At 37.9% G+C, this 14,268-nt stretch overlaps 1 protein-coding gene and 1 long non-coding RNA gene across 2 annotated transcripts in view; both read left to right on the forward strand.

Moving 5' to 3' along the window:
• Positions 1-1,454, forward strand: part of LOC107657287 (uncharacterized) — an 8,446-nt gene extending 6,992 nt beyond the window's left edge. The window contains exons 3-4 of the long non-coding RNA XR_001630668.1: positions 923-1,000; positions 1,067-1,454. This is a non-coding gene — a long non-coding RNA (uncharacterized LOC107657287). The remainder of the gene's footprint in view (positions 1-922; positions 1,001-1,066) is intronic.
• A 6,340-nt stretch (positions 1,455-7,794) lies between these two features.
• LOC107657282 (RNA polymerase II subunit A) overlaps positions 7,795-14,268 on the forward strand; it is a 20,227-nt gene continuing 13,753 nt past the window's right edge. Inside the window, exons 1-16 of the mRNA XM_016445320.1 lie at positions 7,795-8,113; positions 9,035-9,167; positions 9,268-9,404; positions 9,538-9,711; positions 9,809-10,090; positions 10,198-10,359; positions 10,802-11,022; positions 11,165-11,297; positions 11,387-11,511; positions 11,724-11,934; positions 12,042-12,251; positions 12,337-12,505; positions 12,591-12,685; positions 12,778-12,981; positions 13,097-13,319; positions 13,476-13,659. Of these exons, the coding sequence (XP_016300806.1) occupies positions 8,027-8,113; positions 9,035-9,167; positions 9,268-9,404; positions 9,538-9,711; positions 9,809-10,090; positions 10,198-10,359; positions 10,802-11,022; positions 11,165-11,297; positions 11,387-11,511; positions 11,724-11,934; positions 12,042-12,251; positions 12,337-12,505; positions 12,591-12,685; positions 12,778-12,981; positions 13,097-13,319; positions 13,476-13,659 (2,750 nt within the window). The 5' untranslated portion in view covers positions 7,795-8,026. The remainder of the gene's footprint in view (positions 8,114-9,034; positions 9,168-9,267; positions 9,405-9,537; positions 9,712-9,808; positions 10,091-10,197; positions 10,360-10,801; positions 11,023-11,164; positions 11,298-11,386; positions 11,512-11,723; positions 11,935-12,041; positions 12,252-12,336; positions 12,506-12,590; positions 12,686-12,777; positions 12,982-13,096; positions 13,320-13,475; positions 13,660-14,268) is intronic.

The raw sequence follows: 14,268 nt of genomic DNA on the forward strand, positions 1-14,268 counted from the left end.
CACAGACCACAGGGTGAGCACCCCCTGCTGGCCTCACTAACACCTCTTCCAGCAGCAACCTAGTTTTCCCAGGAGGTCTCCCATCCAGGTACTGACCAGGCTCAGCCCTGCTTAGCTTCAGTGGGCAACCAGTCTTGGGCTACAGGGTGATATGGCTGCCGGTGATAATTGGTAAACAATTGTTGTTCTATTGTCTTTCATTTTTGTATCTCTCTGATCGAATAGCATCAATAAAAAGAGTTAAAACAAAAAACTGTACAATTCTGTTATGACTATTGCTTTGCAATTGTTCTAATTTTCCATTTTTATTGCAATATTTTTCCTTTATTACCCATTTTTTGTTGTAATTTCCTTTAATTATTTTAAAATATATATTTAATTATTCAATATTTAATTTTTACTTCGTTTTTTCATACTGTTAATATATGATATTAATTATATACTTCCTGTTTCCTGCAGTGTGTTGATGTTGCTTAAAATGCTGTGATTGTCAGTTCATCCCTGTTTTAAATTTACATGACATATACCAAAAAATGTTCTTATATTGTAATAAATGATTTGCTCTATTTGTGTAGCTCCAATCTAAAATATTTGTAACAGCTTACAGTACATGAATTAAGATATATATATATATATATATATATATATATACACATGTATGATTGGCAGCCCTTTGTCTTAACACACACTGTCCGAACACTGTGGAGTAACTTTGTATACTTGTATGATTTCTGGTGTCGTCTTCCAAGCATATTCCTGCCAGAATGGAGATTAAGTGCTGAATGTTTCTTTAAAACACTGTTCTCATTCTTTGTCTATTTGTTTCTCACATTTCTTAAATATTGGGAATTGCCCAACCATCCATTTCTCTATTTTGTTTTGAAGCTTTTACTATAACTAAAACTATGACTTTTTTTTTCAGTCCCTCTGTCACGATACACAGAATTAGGAACAACCAATGTTAAGTTCACTGAAGGCAGATGAAATCAACACGATGCAGGTGAGTAATGACCGTTAGAATGATAGGCTGAATAGTGACTTGAATGTAGCAGTTCAATGTCTCCAGGAACACACACAGAGGAGCAGTCACGTCGTGGAGACCAGGAGATTCGACTTGGGAAAAGGAGGCAGCATCAGAGATAATCCAAGGAGTTATGGACAGTTTCCCAAGGTAAGAGAGTCTGTGTTCTCTGGACAAGGCCAGACAGTGAATGACAGTGTGCATGTGTCTTTGTAGGGGTGTTGATGAGTGCTGACAAGGGACATGTGTGTGTGATTAGAACTCTGGGAAACGTGAGGTCTGAGTCAGTGAGGAGCGAGAGCCTGGCGTGACTGTGACACCCTCTTGAATTCATGCTTTTTCTAAATAGCCTCCTATTTGCAGTACTCCTGTCTTATTTAAATGTATTTATATATGGATAAGCTTCTATGCTATAAGCTAAAACTTAATAATATTACAGTCACAGTTTTAATTTTATGTTCGTCTTCCTCGACTTTAAGACATTTTATTTGTATTACAGTTCTATAGAGAAAGCAGATAATGGATCCCCTTGTCTTGTTTCTCTCAATATTTAAAAGGCTTCTAAAATATTTTCATTAGCCATCACTCTTACTTTAGCTTGTTTATACATACCTTTAATCATTGTAATAAACTTTTGTTGAAAGTCAAAGAACTCGCACATTTCAAAAATAAAGGGTCGTAACAACCTATCAAAGGTCTTTTCAGTGTGAGAAGTCTCAGCATTTGTTGCTTTTTTCACACACCCTCAAGTTGTTCCAAACCGGTGTGAGTATCTTTCTTCTAGTGAACAAAAAAGAAAAAAAACTTTTTGGAGTACCTTGAGTAAACAAACAGTTGTTGGTCCCCATTGAATTCCATAATATGGAAAAAATTTACTTTGGAAATCAATGGGGAGCAGAAACTGTTTGGACAACTTGAGCGTGAGTAAATGATCACAGAATTTTCTTCTTCTTTTTTTTTTTTGGTGAACTATGCCAACCCCTTAACTGTCACCATCCCACCTGTAGGACGCTTGGCGCTCTTTTTTGTTGTTGTCCTTTTTCTCTATCAGATCTTTTAGTAATCATCATAAATTATATATCATTTGAAAGCTTAGAAGCCCAAGATTCATTTTGAAATCAGACATTGCCTTACCATGGAAATGGTACTTTAAAATCTTTTGGCGGTGTGCGGTGTCAAGTGTCATATTACAAAATACATTACGGTCTTTTAGAATCAAACCTTTTTATTATCTTGACAAAAAACATATCATTGGAAAGGTCTGAGTCTCAGGATTCCATATTTGGTGGTTATTTTGAGATAGAAGTAATATTGACAGAGAAATATAGACATTTGTGACAGAAAAAATGCATTAAAAAAATCCCATGGAGATGGATGGCACCCGGTGGCTGTTTGTGGTATAATGCCCTAAATAAAATCTCACAGAAACCTCCATTTTTTTCATATCAACTTCAAATTTGGAACATAACTTATTTAGACATAAGGCTTTAATTTTATACCAATTTTAGAGTAAAACCTGTTATGTAAAATATTTATTGTATATAAAATAAAATAAAATTAGTATAGTGCATTTTCTTTACAGTAAATTTAAACTTCTATAACTTTTTGATACTTACATTTTTTGGATTTACTGGATTTTTTTATTTTTGTGCTCACCAAGCCTGCATTTAAAGAAAAAAAGAAAAGAAAAACAGTAAAAACAGAAAATGTTGTGTAATAATTACAATTTCAACTGTTTATTACAACTGTTTTATATTTTAATATATTTTAAATTAGAATTTATTTCTGTGATGGCAAAGTTAAATTTTTAGCAGCCATTACTCCAGTCTTTAGTGTCAAACAATCCTTCAGAAATCATTCTAATATGCTGCTCTGGTGCTCAGGTAACATTTCTTATTATTAATGCTATGAAAACCAGTTTTCATTTCATTTTTGGTTCTTTGTGGAATCTAAAATGGTTCTTCTATGGCATCACTGCAAAAACATCCTTATGGAAACTTTAAAGGGATAGTTCACCCAAAAATGAAAATTCTGTCATCATTTACTCACCCTCATGTTGTTCCAACAGTTGGTGGTTGCCATTAACTTCCATAGTATTTTTTTTTCCTACTATGGAAGTCAATGGCAACCACCAACTGTTTGATTACCAGCAATCTTCAAAATATCTTCTTCTATGTTCAACATAAGAAAGCAACTCATACAGGTTTGGAACGACATGAGGGTGAGTAAATGATGACAGAATTTTCATTTTTGGGTGAACTATCCCTTTAAGAGTGTATCCTCCACTGTGGTCATGTATGATAGTAATTTCCGTTTCTAAGGGGTGAACTTAGTGAACACGGTGTTACAACTCACCCATGTTACAACCATTCCTGGTCTGCCGGAATGTCAATGAAATTTCTGCGATCCACACTTGGGATGATAAGTGTTTGGGATAATCAGCGACAAACTATCATTTAAGTGAGAAGTGCTATTTAGTGTAATTACTTTAGCACTCCATTTTATTTACTCTCAATATTTAACATTTAGCAATTTATCTGTCATAGTCATTATAATGATATGTTGTGTTAATTCTCACTGGTCTTAAATAAAACATTTTGATGATTAAAATATAGGCTTAGAAACATTTCTGCTTGGTGAGCTTCATTTTGTAAAACTTACTTTACCATTCACGGTCATTACCATCTTATAAACGTATCATTACATTGCTTGGTAAATGTGATTTTTTTTCTTCACCAAACAAGCTTACTTATGGAGCCTTGTGATTACTGAACTGTAACAACAGGGCTTCCCTGAGAACTCATGATCAAAGCACAGCCCATTTTCTGCTTGATTGTGGCTTCGGCTTGGAAGAGGAAGATCCGGACAGACTTTGGGAAGACGAGCATTCAGCGGTGTCTGTTTTGCGCTCAGAGCTTCCATCTAGTGGTCATGTCTCTCCTCTGATTTGTAGTTTGACAAGTTTCTCAGAATCTCTTGCATTTACACATGACTGTAACACGATCATAATGTAACATTTGAGCATATACCTTTAATGGCTACATCATGAAAAAAACTGTACAGGAGATAATCCAATAACACCAATTGTGGTATTAAAGGTGTTATTAAATTTTGGGTAATATCTGGCAAGCCTGTGTTATTAATCCTTTCTTGTTTGGTATCAAAGTGAGATTATAGTTTTGCTCTAATTTCTGGAAGAGCACAGCAATATTTATTATGCGTGTATATGCACCCACTGTTGTTTAATACAAATTTATTGTTTATAAATATTAAGTGCTGTGAAATGTCTGTATGTTTTCCTGAAGGAACCATATTTCTAAATTGATTTGCAACGTGTAAAAATGGCAAAAAGCCCTTTGAATAATAAGTTATTTGTTAATGGCTTGCCTCTTAAAGACCAGTCTTGACAAAAATTATATTTTTGTCCATAGTGTTAAATTCCACAGAACCTTTATAAAGGTTTAAAACAAATGCTATGTAGTGATTAGGATTTACAGTTATGTTAAAACGCACGGACCAAAGTTTTTTTCAACGCAGGCTGTAGTGAAAGTGTTCCAAAGAGGAAGTCTAAATAATTGAAGTACTCAATTGCGTAACTGTATTTTTTGTGTGCCTGCCACAAGGTGGTGCTGCAGCTCGGTTTGAAATGCATAGAAGACAACCTCTGCTCACGTAAACAGACAAAAAGCAACGTGTACTTGAAAAGGTAACGTAGTACATCCCTGTTATTTCAGTGTTTGATTCACTTAATACAGGCACATAAATCTAATTTAAACACACAGACCTTTTCAGGTAGGTAGGCTTTAAAAAAAGTGAACCCAAGAATTTGAATGCAATGCAAATATTTTATTTACACGCAAAATACTTACATGAATGTCATAAGAGAAGATTTCAAACCATTTAGAGTTAACAAACTTGTCCAAATTACAGTCTGTTGATGAAAACCTACTCGTTCATTAAAACACATTAGTAAGCCACTTGAAGCAAAATCTCACATTACAACGTCAAATTTAAAGGGACAGCTCACCCAGTTACTCGCACGTGATTTCAAAAATTAGATTTACCTTTGGAATACAAAGAGAGATGTAAAGCAGAATCAATGTTGTTGCGTCTTTTCATTCATGTAACGTTAATCCCTTTTTTTTTGTTTTGTTTTTTTACATCTTTTGTGCTCCATAGAAGAAAGTCATACAGGTTTAAACAATGGTGATAGAAGTTTTATTTTTGAGTGAACTATCCCTTAAACAAATAAGACTGTATTACGCGTCATTACGCTTAACTTTGTTGGAGAGAAATGTAACTGAGATTTTCAACATTCGTACTGAAAAACATCTGTTTGTAGAAAACAGCCTCCATGTTGCACCGACCAAAGTAAACGACCATCAGCCCGCCTATTTATTTTAGGCGGGTTGAGACAAATATATAGCTTTTTCCCCCAGATACCGCCTTCAATTTAATACCTGCGTCACAATTATTTCGTTTTTGTGGAAGGTTTTCACGTTAACATAATGCTAATGTTAGCTAGCTCAGGCTCGTTTCACTTTAGTCTGGAGTTACGCAACTCCGCTTCCCTTCTGCCCTGTAAACCCGCCCAAGTACACAAGCACCAGACTCCATGTTTGTTCATCTCACCGCCACTGTACCCGCCATATACGAAAAGATCCCTGAAAATCCATGTTCATTTGGGGTTATTTCTAAGCAAGGATCTGATTTAAGCGAGGAGACCGATTCAGATAGACTTTGAGACAACATATATCCACATTAAAGAACAATGAGGTTTTGACTGTAAACGTATTGGGACTAAAGCGGTTTAAAGCATTTTCCAGAGCCAATAACTCATATTTATCCACAAAAGCCGACTGTTAAGCCAATTTTCCCGATACATGTGGTTTCAAAGAAGTCGATTTTGGTTTGATACGAGTTACAACCAAGCTCTTGTTCCATTATCCGATTAGCTTCGTAGATATGAACACTATGAACTAACTCTTTTCGGCTATAAATCATCTTTCTGTTTTAAGATATCGGTATGATATGTTTATTATATAATCGGAAAACGATTCGAACATTAGAGAACCTCATCTTTTTAATGTAAATACATGCACAGCCATCCAAGCACAATGCTAACAGGCTATCATGAACGTGATATAACTAACACATGATCTGTTAAAAAGCCACATCTATGTCTTGAGACCATATATAAGATCAACACAAATATTTTTTTTTTAAGTCAAAATTGCTAAAAGTCATGAATGTCCCTGTAGATAACATTCTGATATTTCTGGTGTCTATATAAATATGTAACCAAGAGACCAATTCAAGTATAAAATGTGACTGAACCAATATGAACAATTTCAAAAAGGTTTTTTTTTTTTATACAACCATCGGTCTACACTGTGTAACCTATCATGTACTTAAGCCATAACCATGTAGACGAATAATGCTTGTTATTTACCCTAATATAAACCTATATACACTCAACACAAAATATACACACTAAAATTTTAAAGATGTAAACTAACATTTCAGACAAAACAACTTTAAATGGGTGCTGTTTAATGTTCACATTCCACAAAGAATGGCGGCTAACAAACTAGCAAAAGCTCACAACAGTCGCTAGGTAACATCAAGTTACATTACTACAAATTCTTGCTTACGCTCTACAACTGCGAGAACAATAAACTATATTAGATTATCTAATGAAATCATTTACGAACTACGGATTTGCGATTATTTATAAGAAAACCGCTAAAGTTAACCAGAAAACGTAAGCTGCTAGCGCTTTTTTGTAGAACATGGCCTAGATGTACAATTCTATTTTTTATTTCACAGTGAGGTCCAATAACGTTCTGATTCTCAAAATAGTAAAAAAAAAACAAAAAAACATCGAATGTTTAAAACAACGTTTCTCGAATGTTTTAATTGAAAATACACTGTCTGAAAGCCCAGGCTTTCAGCGGCGTTTCCAGCTGATCATACCGAAAAAAGCGCGTGCCGTCCAGCCACTGTTTTTACTCGACCTCGTGGATTCTTGCATTTTCCCGTAGAACTCAAATAAAAGAAGGAAAATCATAATAAATATTTCTAGAAATATGAATAAGCGTACAAAATAAAAGTAATTTAATAATTTGAATTACATAAAAATCATATTTAAAACAAAAATAATGGCGTTAATCCTCGACGGTAGATGTAGGCCTCTCACACGAGCTTCTTTTCCAGCACTGTTAGCTGATCCAGAGCGAGACGGACGGAACAGCACAGGTTTTTTTTTATTTTTGCTCAGAGGGTGAAAAAATATCAGTCGAGTAAAATCGGCAATGCTCGTAAAGAAGGCGGGAAGTAAGAAAGTTATTTTACCGCCGTCAAGCGTTGGTTGCGATTGGTCAAATGCTCTCTGCTCATTAATATTACGAACACGTTTGACGAATAATGTTTCACATTGACGAATGTTATTGAATATTCATGTATAAAGTGCCCACGGATCCGCCCTTGGTTTTTACGGGCCTATAGAATCTCGTCATACGTTTTGTCCCGCCTCCGCCTACATACGATTCGCAGGAATCAAAAGCGCACAACTCCATTGGTTCTGCGTCAACTTTAATTAATTATTCATATACTGCAGTCTCGCGGCCAATAAGCGCACAGAGAGATCGATCCATAACCCGCCCTCTGACTGTTCAGCCCCTGCCAAGTAGGCTGTGTAAACCTGTAGCAAAGCGTACAGTCTATATAAAGCCGTGTGAGAGCAATTTTCTCTCAGATGCGCTTAGAGCGCACCGGAGTGTAGATCGGGGAAAGGGAAGGGGATAGCTGGTTGCTACAATAGCTAGTATATAAACACAAATTTAAAAGCACATTGAGTAGCAAGATACGGTGGTCACTGGGAAACCGCCATCGGACAAGTTCCGGTCACCATTGGGTGCCAGGAGAGTCTTGGTGGCGTTTCAGAGGTGTTCCTTCTTACAAAGCGGCGTGCCGGGGGAGGACGCGTCTCTTTGAATAGACAGGATGCACGGACCGCCTTCCAGCGACAGCGCATGCCCATTGCGCCTCATCAAGAGAGTGCAATTCGGCGTCCTCAGCCCTGATGAACTTGTAGGTTTTGCTCTTGAGAGGGGGTATTGTCTTAATTCTTTGAGTATTATTGTATTACTCAAATCAACATCGTGTTAAAATCATATTAAATACGGATATTAACATACAGTGTCTTTTGTGAACTTGTGTTTTGCTAACTTAGCCGGCTAGCCACTTCTTCCTCAGTAGGAGCATGTGTTTATAAAGTTGAAGAAACACTACACAAGAGTCCTGCTTTAACCATTAGCAACAAGACACGGAAAGCCTTGTTTGAAGTTATAAAATGTTAACTTGTAATATTTATTATTTGTTTAGTTTTATTTGACCATTTTGGAGTCACATGGCAGACCCAGAGTTTCTCCCAAGTTTCCACATTGTTCCCTATGTCTCCCTTACTGGCAATAAAATGTGCATTTTTTATATGCATGCTTTTATTTAAACTCAAATACGTTCAGTTTCTGAAGTACACTTATGTTTTGAAATAAATGACGAACAAATGGCATGTTTCCAAGTTGAGCTGTAATGCATTTTCTTTAGACAGCGATGCAAAGTAACTGGGTTTTATTCAGTAATGTCGTCATTTTTAAGGACTTACACCTTTCTCAAAGTTTTTTTTTTTGTAATGCAGAGTTGAGCAATCTCTTGACGCTTCATTTGGTGGTTATTGTGTTTTATGGGAGCAACATGTAATCTAAAGAAACCCATTATAAATACAACCATTAAACAGCCTTGTTGCATTTCAAATTAAAATGTTTATAAATGCATAATTTGACAGATGACATCTGAACTATTGCTTATTGCAAACTTACTGTTGCTTGTGCGGTCCATGTATTTAAAAAAAAAAAAAAAAAAACTTTATTTGAGGGTATATTTAGTGAACAAATGTTTTCCCATTGTTGTGAAAATGTACAACAATTTAATGCTGTTTGTTATCATTTTCAGAAACGGCTGTCCGTTACTGAAGGGGGCATCAAGTACCCCGAGACCACAGAAGGAGGACGCCCTAAATTGGGGGGACTTATGGACCCCCGGCAAGGGGTAATTGAAAGGTCAGGCAGATGCCAGACGTGTGCAGGTATGTTCATAAACTTGATATTTATCCGTCTTGCTGGGTATTAAACCCTGAACCTCTAATAATAAGCTGAACCTCTGCTTATTTGCTTGTTGTCATTTAGGTAACATGACTGAGTGCCCTGGTCATTTTGGTCACATTGAGCTGGCTAAGCCAGTCTTTCATGTTGGCTTCATCACAAAGATCATGAAGGTCCTCCGATGTGTCTGCTTCTTCTGTTCAAAACTGCTTGTGGACGCGGTATGCAGAATTTTCAGTTTGCCTTTTGTGATTTATTCCATTGTTAATTTCTTTCTGTCTTGTTCTTCTGATCTAGTTCCTTTGGTCAAATTGTTTTGTAGTGTATTTTAACTTCTAATTTTGTTTTACCCAGAACAATCCAAAAATCAAAGATATCTTGACCAAGTCGAAGGGGCAGCCACGTAAGCGTCTGACCCACGTCTATGACCTCTGTAAAGGCAAAAACATTTGTGAGGGTGGAGAGGAGATGGACAACAAGTTTGGTGTGGAGCAGCAGGAGACTGAAGAAGACCTCACCAAAGAGAAGGTACAGACCTAAAATTCTCTAAGCACACAGGCCAATTTGAAACTTTCCAGCTTGCTCTGGAAGTTTTAAAACTGATTTTTAACTTTTATTTCTCAAGGGTCATGGAGGCTGTGGCAGGTACCAGCCACGTATCCGTCGCTCTGGCCTGGAGCTGTATGCTGAGTGGAAGCACGTGAACGAAGACTCACAGGAGAAGAAGATTCTTCTCAATCCTGAACGTGTGCATGAGATCTTCAAACGCATTTCGGATGAAGAGGACATGATCTTGGGCATGGACCCCAAATACGCCCGTCCTGAGTGGATGATTGTCACTGTGTTGCCCGTGCCTCCTCTTGCTGTGAGACCGGCTGTGGTCATGCAGGGCTCTGCTAGAAACCAGGTAAGCATAACATTTCTTATTAAACAGTGGGAAAGAAGTTTGATGTATTGCGTAGCACTGATAGCTGTTAGATTTGTATCAATTGTATTATTATTTTTTTTTTCTAGGATGATTTAACACACAAGTTGGCTGACATTGTAAAGATCAATAACCAGCTGAAGCGAAATGAGCAGAGTGGAGCTGCAGCGCATGTTATAGCAGAGGATGTCAAGCTGCTTCAGTTCCACGTGGCCACAATGGTAGACAATGAACTGCCAGGTCTACCTAGGGTAAGATTTACACTATACCTTAGGAGATCGGAGTCCAGGATATTATGAGAAGCAACAATTATACTCTTATTAACAGTGATAATATTAATAATTCAATATTTAATAAAAAATTACTACTACTAAATATTATTTATCAATAATTAATTGTTCTTATTATTGTTGTTATAGAATTTACATTGAATACAATTGTTATAGAATTTGTATTGAATAAAAATAAAATGCATTTGTAAAGAATTAATGCATTTTTTGATTATTAATTAATGCATTTATAATAAAATGCAATTGTGGAAAAATTCAGGGTACACAAAATAAAGCTGCTGCATGACACATTGATACCTGGTGCAGCCAGTTAAAACATTTGATATTTGATCTGCAGTTATGTAGAGTGGGACAATCAGGAAAATATTAATGAAGATTTTGCTCTCTCATGCTCTTGATTCAGGCAATGCAAAAGTCTGGTCGTCCACTAAAATCTATCAAGCAGAGGCTAAAGGGTAAGGAAGGACGTGTCAGAGGTAATCTGATGGGGAAGCGTGTAGATTTCTCCGCCCGAACTGTCATCACGCCAGACCCCAACCTGCAGATCGACCAGGTGGGCGTTCCCCGTTCCATCGCCGCAAACATGACCTTCCCTGAGATTGTCACACCCTTTAACATTGACAGGTAATATTAGTCGTTTTTATCTCTTTCTGAATGCATCTCACTTACAAAATATTTTAGTGTTCTTTGAGAGGTCTCTTTAACCCAGTGCTCTCAAATTATTTTTCTTATTTTTTTATTCCCCCCCCACCCTTTAACTTTACAGACTCCAAGAGCTTGTGAGGAGAGGTAACAGTCAGTACCCTGGAGCCAAATATATCATCCGAGACAACGGGGACAGAATTGACCTGCGATTCCACCCTAAACCAAGTGACCTTCACCTTCAGATTGGATACAAAGTCAGTCTTTTTTCTGTGTTTAATGTAAGAATGGAATGGAATTTTCAGTTACAGTGAGCAAAGCATTTAAAACCTGTTTGTTTTTCTAGGTTGAACGACACATGTGTGATGGAGACATCATTGTGTTCAACAGACAGCCTACGCTGCACAAAATGTCTATGATGGGCCACAGAGTGCGAATCTTGCCTTGGTCAACATTTCGACTCAACCTCAGGTGCACTGGGTTTATAAGACTTGATCCGTCATGTTGTTAGTAGATTGATACGTGGATAGGCAATATAATGACTTTGTGTGCTGTATCATCAGTTATAATTGCTGAAATTGTTACAAATCTGTATAGAAAACGAATGGTCAGATTTAGCACCATTCCTCTAATATAAAGGTTTTTGACTTCGTTTTAAAAGAGAAAATCCCTTTCACTTCTAGTGTGACAACCCCATACAATGCCGACTTTGATGGCGATGAGATGAACTTGCACTTGCCACAGTCCCTGGAGACCCGTGCTGAGATCCAAGAGCTGGCCATGGTGCCTCGTATGATTGTTACACCACAGTCCAACAGACCCGTCATGGGTATTGTGCAGGACACACTGACAGCTGTGCGCAAGTTCACCAAGAGAGATGTCTTCTTGGAGAGGGTGAGGTTACGAAGCTGTGGTACCAAATTATGAATGTAATGAGCTGTTAGTTTGTACAGGTACATGGTACATTGATACTAATAAATCATTTCGTGTGCTTTGTTTAGGGTGAGGTGATGAACCTCCTCATGTTTCTCTCCACATGGGACGGCAAAGTGCCCCAACCGGCTATCTTGAAGCCGCGACCTCTCTGGACTGGCAAACAGATCTTCAGCTTGATCATCCCTGGGCACATTAATGCCATCCGCACACACAGCACTCACCCTGATGAAGAGGACAGTGGCCCTTACAAACACATCTCCCCTGGGGACACTAAGGTGCAGTAGTGGAGCCCAAATGTGGATGTAGTTTTTGTGCCAAAAGTGTTTATGCAATTTTGTTCTCATTCATCTCATTTTCCAGGTGATTGTGGAGAACGGTGAGCTGATCATGGGGATCCTGTGTAAGAAGTCATTGGGAACCTCAGCTGGCTCTCTTGTCCATATCTCATACCTTGAGATGGGCCATGACATCACACGACTCTTCTATTCTAACATCCAGACTGTCGTCAACAACTGGCTGCTCATTGAGGGTAAAAAAAAAAAAGACTTGATATTTGCACACAAAAACAGTTTAGAACCTTATTCGTTTATTTGCAACTATCTTGTCTGCTTCAGGTCACTCTATTGGTATTGGAGACTCCATTGCCGATAAGGCAACATATCAGGACATTCAGAACACGATTAAGAAAGCCAAACAGGATGTGATAGAGGTAAGTTGACATCATTAGGTATTTATAAATACAACCGATTGTTGCTTTTGTACATGAATGCAGTTGTGCTTCATGATTTTATTTTCTCACAGGTCATTGAGAAAGCCCACAACAATGAGTTGGAGCCCACCCCAGGTAACACTCTGAGACAGACCTTTGAGAACCAGGTCAACCGCATTCTGAACGATGCTCGAGACAAGACTGGATCATCTGCCCAGAAGTCATTGTCTGAGTACAACAATTTCAAATCCATGGTGGTGGCTGGTTCAAAAGGCTCTAAAATTAACATTTCTCAGGTGAGAGAAGACCGTAGATGGTGTTTAAAACTTAAAATAGTTAAAAAGCGTGTTGCTGCCTCTTTCAGGCTAAAGGCTTAACTGAATTTTTTTCACAATCTCTTCACCCATTTAGGTTATTGCTGTGGTGGGGCAGCAGAACGTTGAGGGTAAGCGAATCCCCTTCGGTTTCAAGCACCGCACTCTCCCTCACTTCATTAAAGATGACTATGGTCCAGAGAGTAGAGGCTTCGTAGAAAACTCCTATCTGGCCGGTCTCACACCAACTGAGTTTTTCTTTCACGCCATGGGAGGCAGAGAGGGTCTGATCGACACAGCTGTCAAAACTGCTGAGACCGGTAATGAGGGCAAATACTAAATGTAATCTGAACTTCAAATTGTAATACTCATTTCTAGTCTCTAAGTGAGATGTTATGTGCAGTTGTCATCAGATTAGTCTTTGTTAAAGCCTGATATTGTCTTCATGAGTTTTGATGAAACTCCTATTTCTTCAGGTTATATTCAGCGTCGTCTGATCAAGTCTATGGAGTCTGTTATGGTAAAGTATGATGCTACAGTCAGAAACTCCATTAACCAAGTTGTCCAGCTGAGGTATGGAGAGGATGGTCTGGCAGGAGAGGCTGTGGAGTTCCAAAACATGGCTACCCTTAAGCCATCCCACAAAGCCTTTGAGAAAAAGTGAGTTCTGTTGTGTCTGTTCAAGTATTTACAGTAAAGTAATATATTGCCATTAATTTAAACTAAGTCATATAATCAATATAGCCGTATTAACTCAAATCAACAAGGACATGGATAGGAAGCTATTTAGGAGTCTGTTTTCAAGTAGGGTTGGGTACCGAAACCCGGTGCCAATATGGACGTAAGGATCACCCGCACCGCACGTGAAAAATAATTTCTCGATTGAGAAAATTCACGAACGCAAGTCGGAAAGCTCTAATACAAATCCAACAAATCTTTGTAGTAACGCGAGTGTCCATATTGTTTTCACATTCCGACTTAAAAGCACAACTCGGGAAATGAGAGCATCCGAGGAGCGTGTGAATGCAGTAATTACACTTGCTCTGATGGCAGCAGGTAGATTCCATTAGCTAGCTAAGCTAAACATTCTTAAATTAAAATGCCTAAAGCTAGGGTGCACATACGTCCTCTTTTCCCCGGACATGTCCTCCTTTTGGACCTACAAAAATCTGCTGAATCCCCGCTGAATCTCGGTCCATTGCCGCCTGCTCCCGCAACATGTGTTTCGCTCCCGTGATTTTCGTGTCCACTCCTTTAAACATTCTAATA

The sequence above is a fragment of the Sinocyclocheilus anshuiensis genome, unplaced genomic scaffold (genome assembly GCF_001515605.1).
Source record: "Sinocyclocheilus anshuiensis isolate Anshui unplaced genomic scaffold, SAMN03320099.WGS_v1.1 scaffold159, whole genome shotgun sequence".
Taxonomy (NCBI): Eukaryota; Metazoa; Chordata; class Actinopteri; order Cypriniformes; family Cyprinidae; genus Sinocyclocheilus; species Sinocyclocheilus anshuiensis.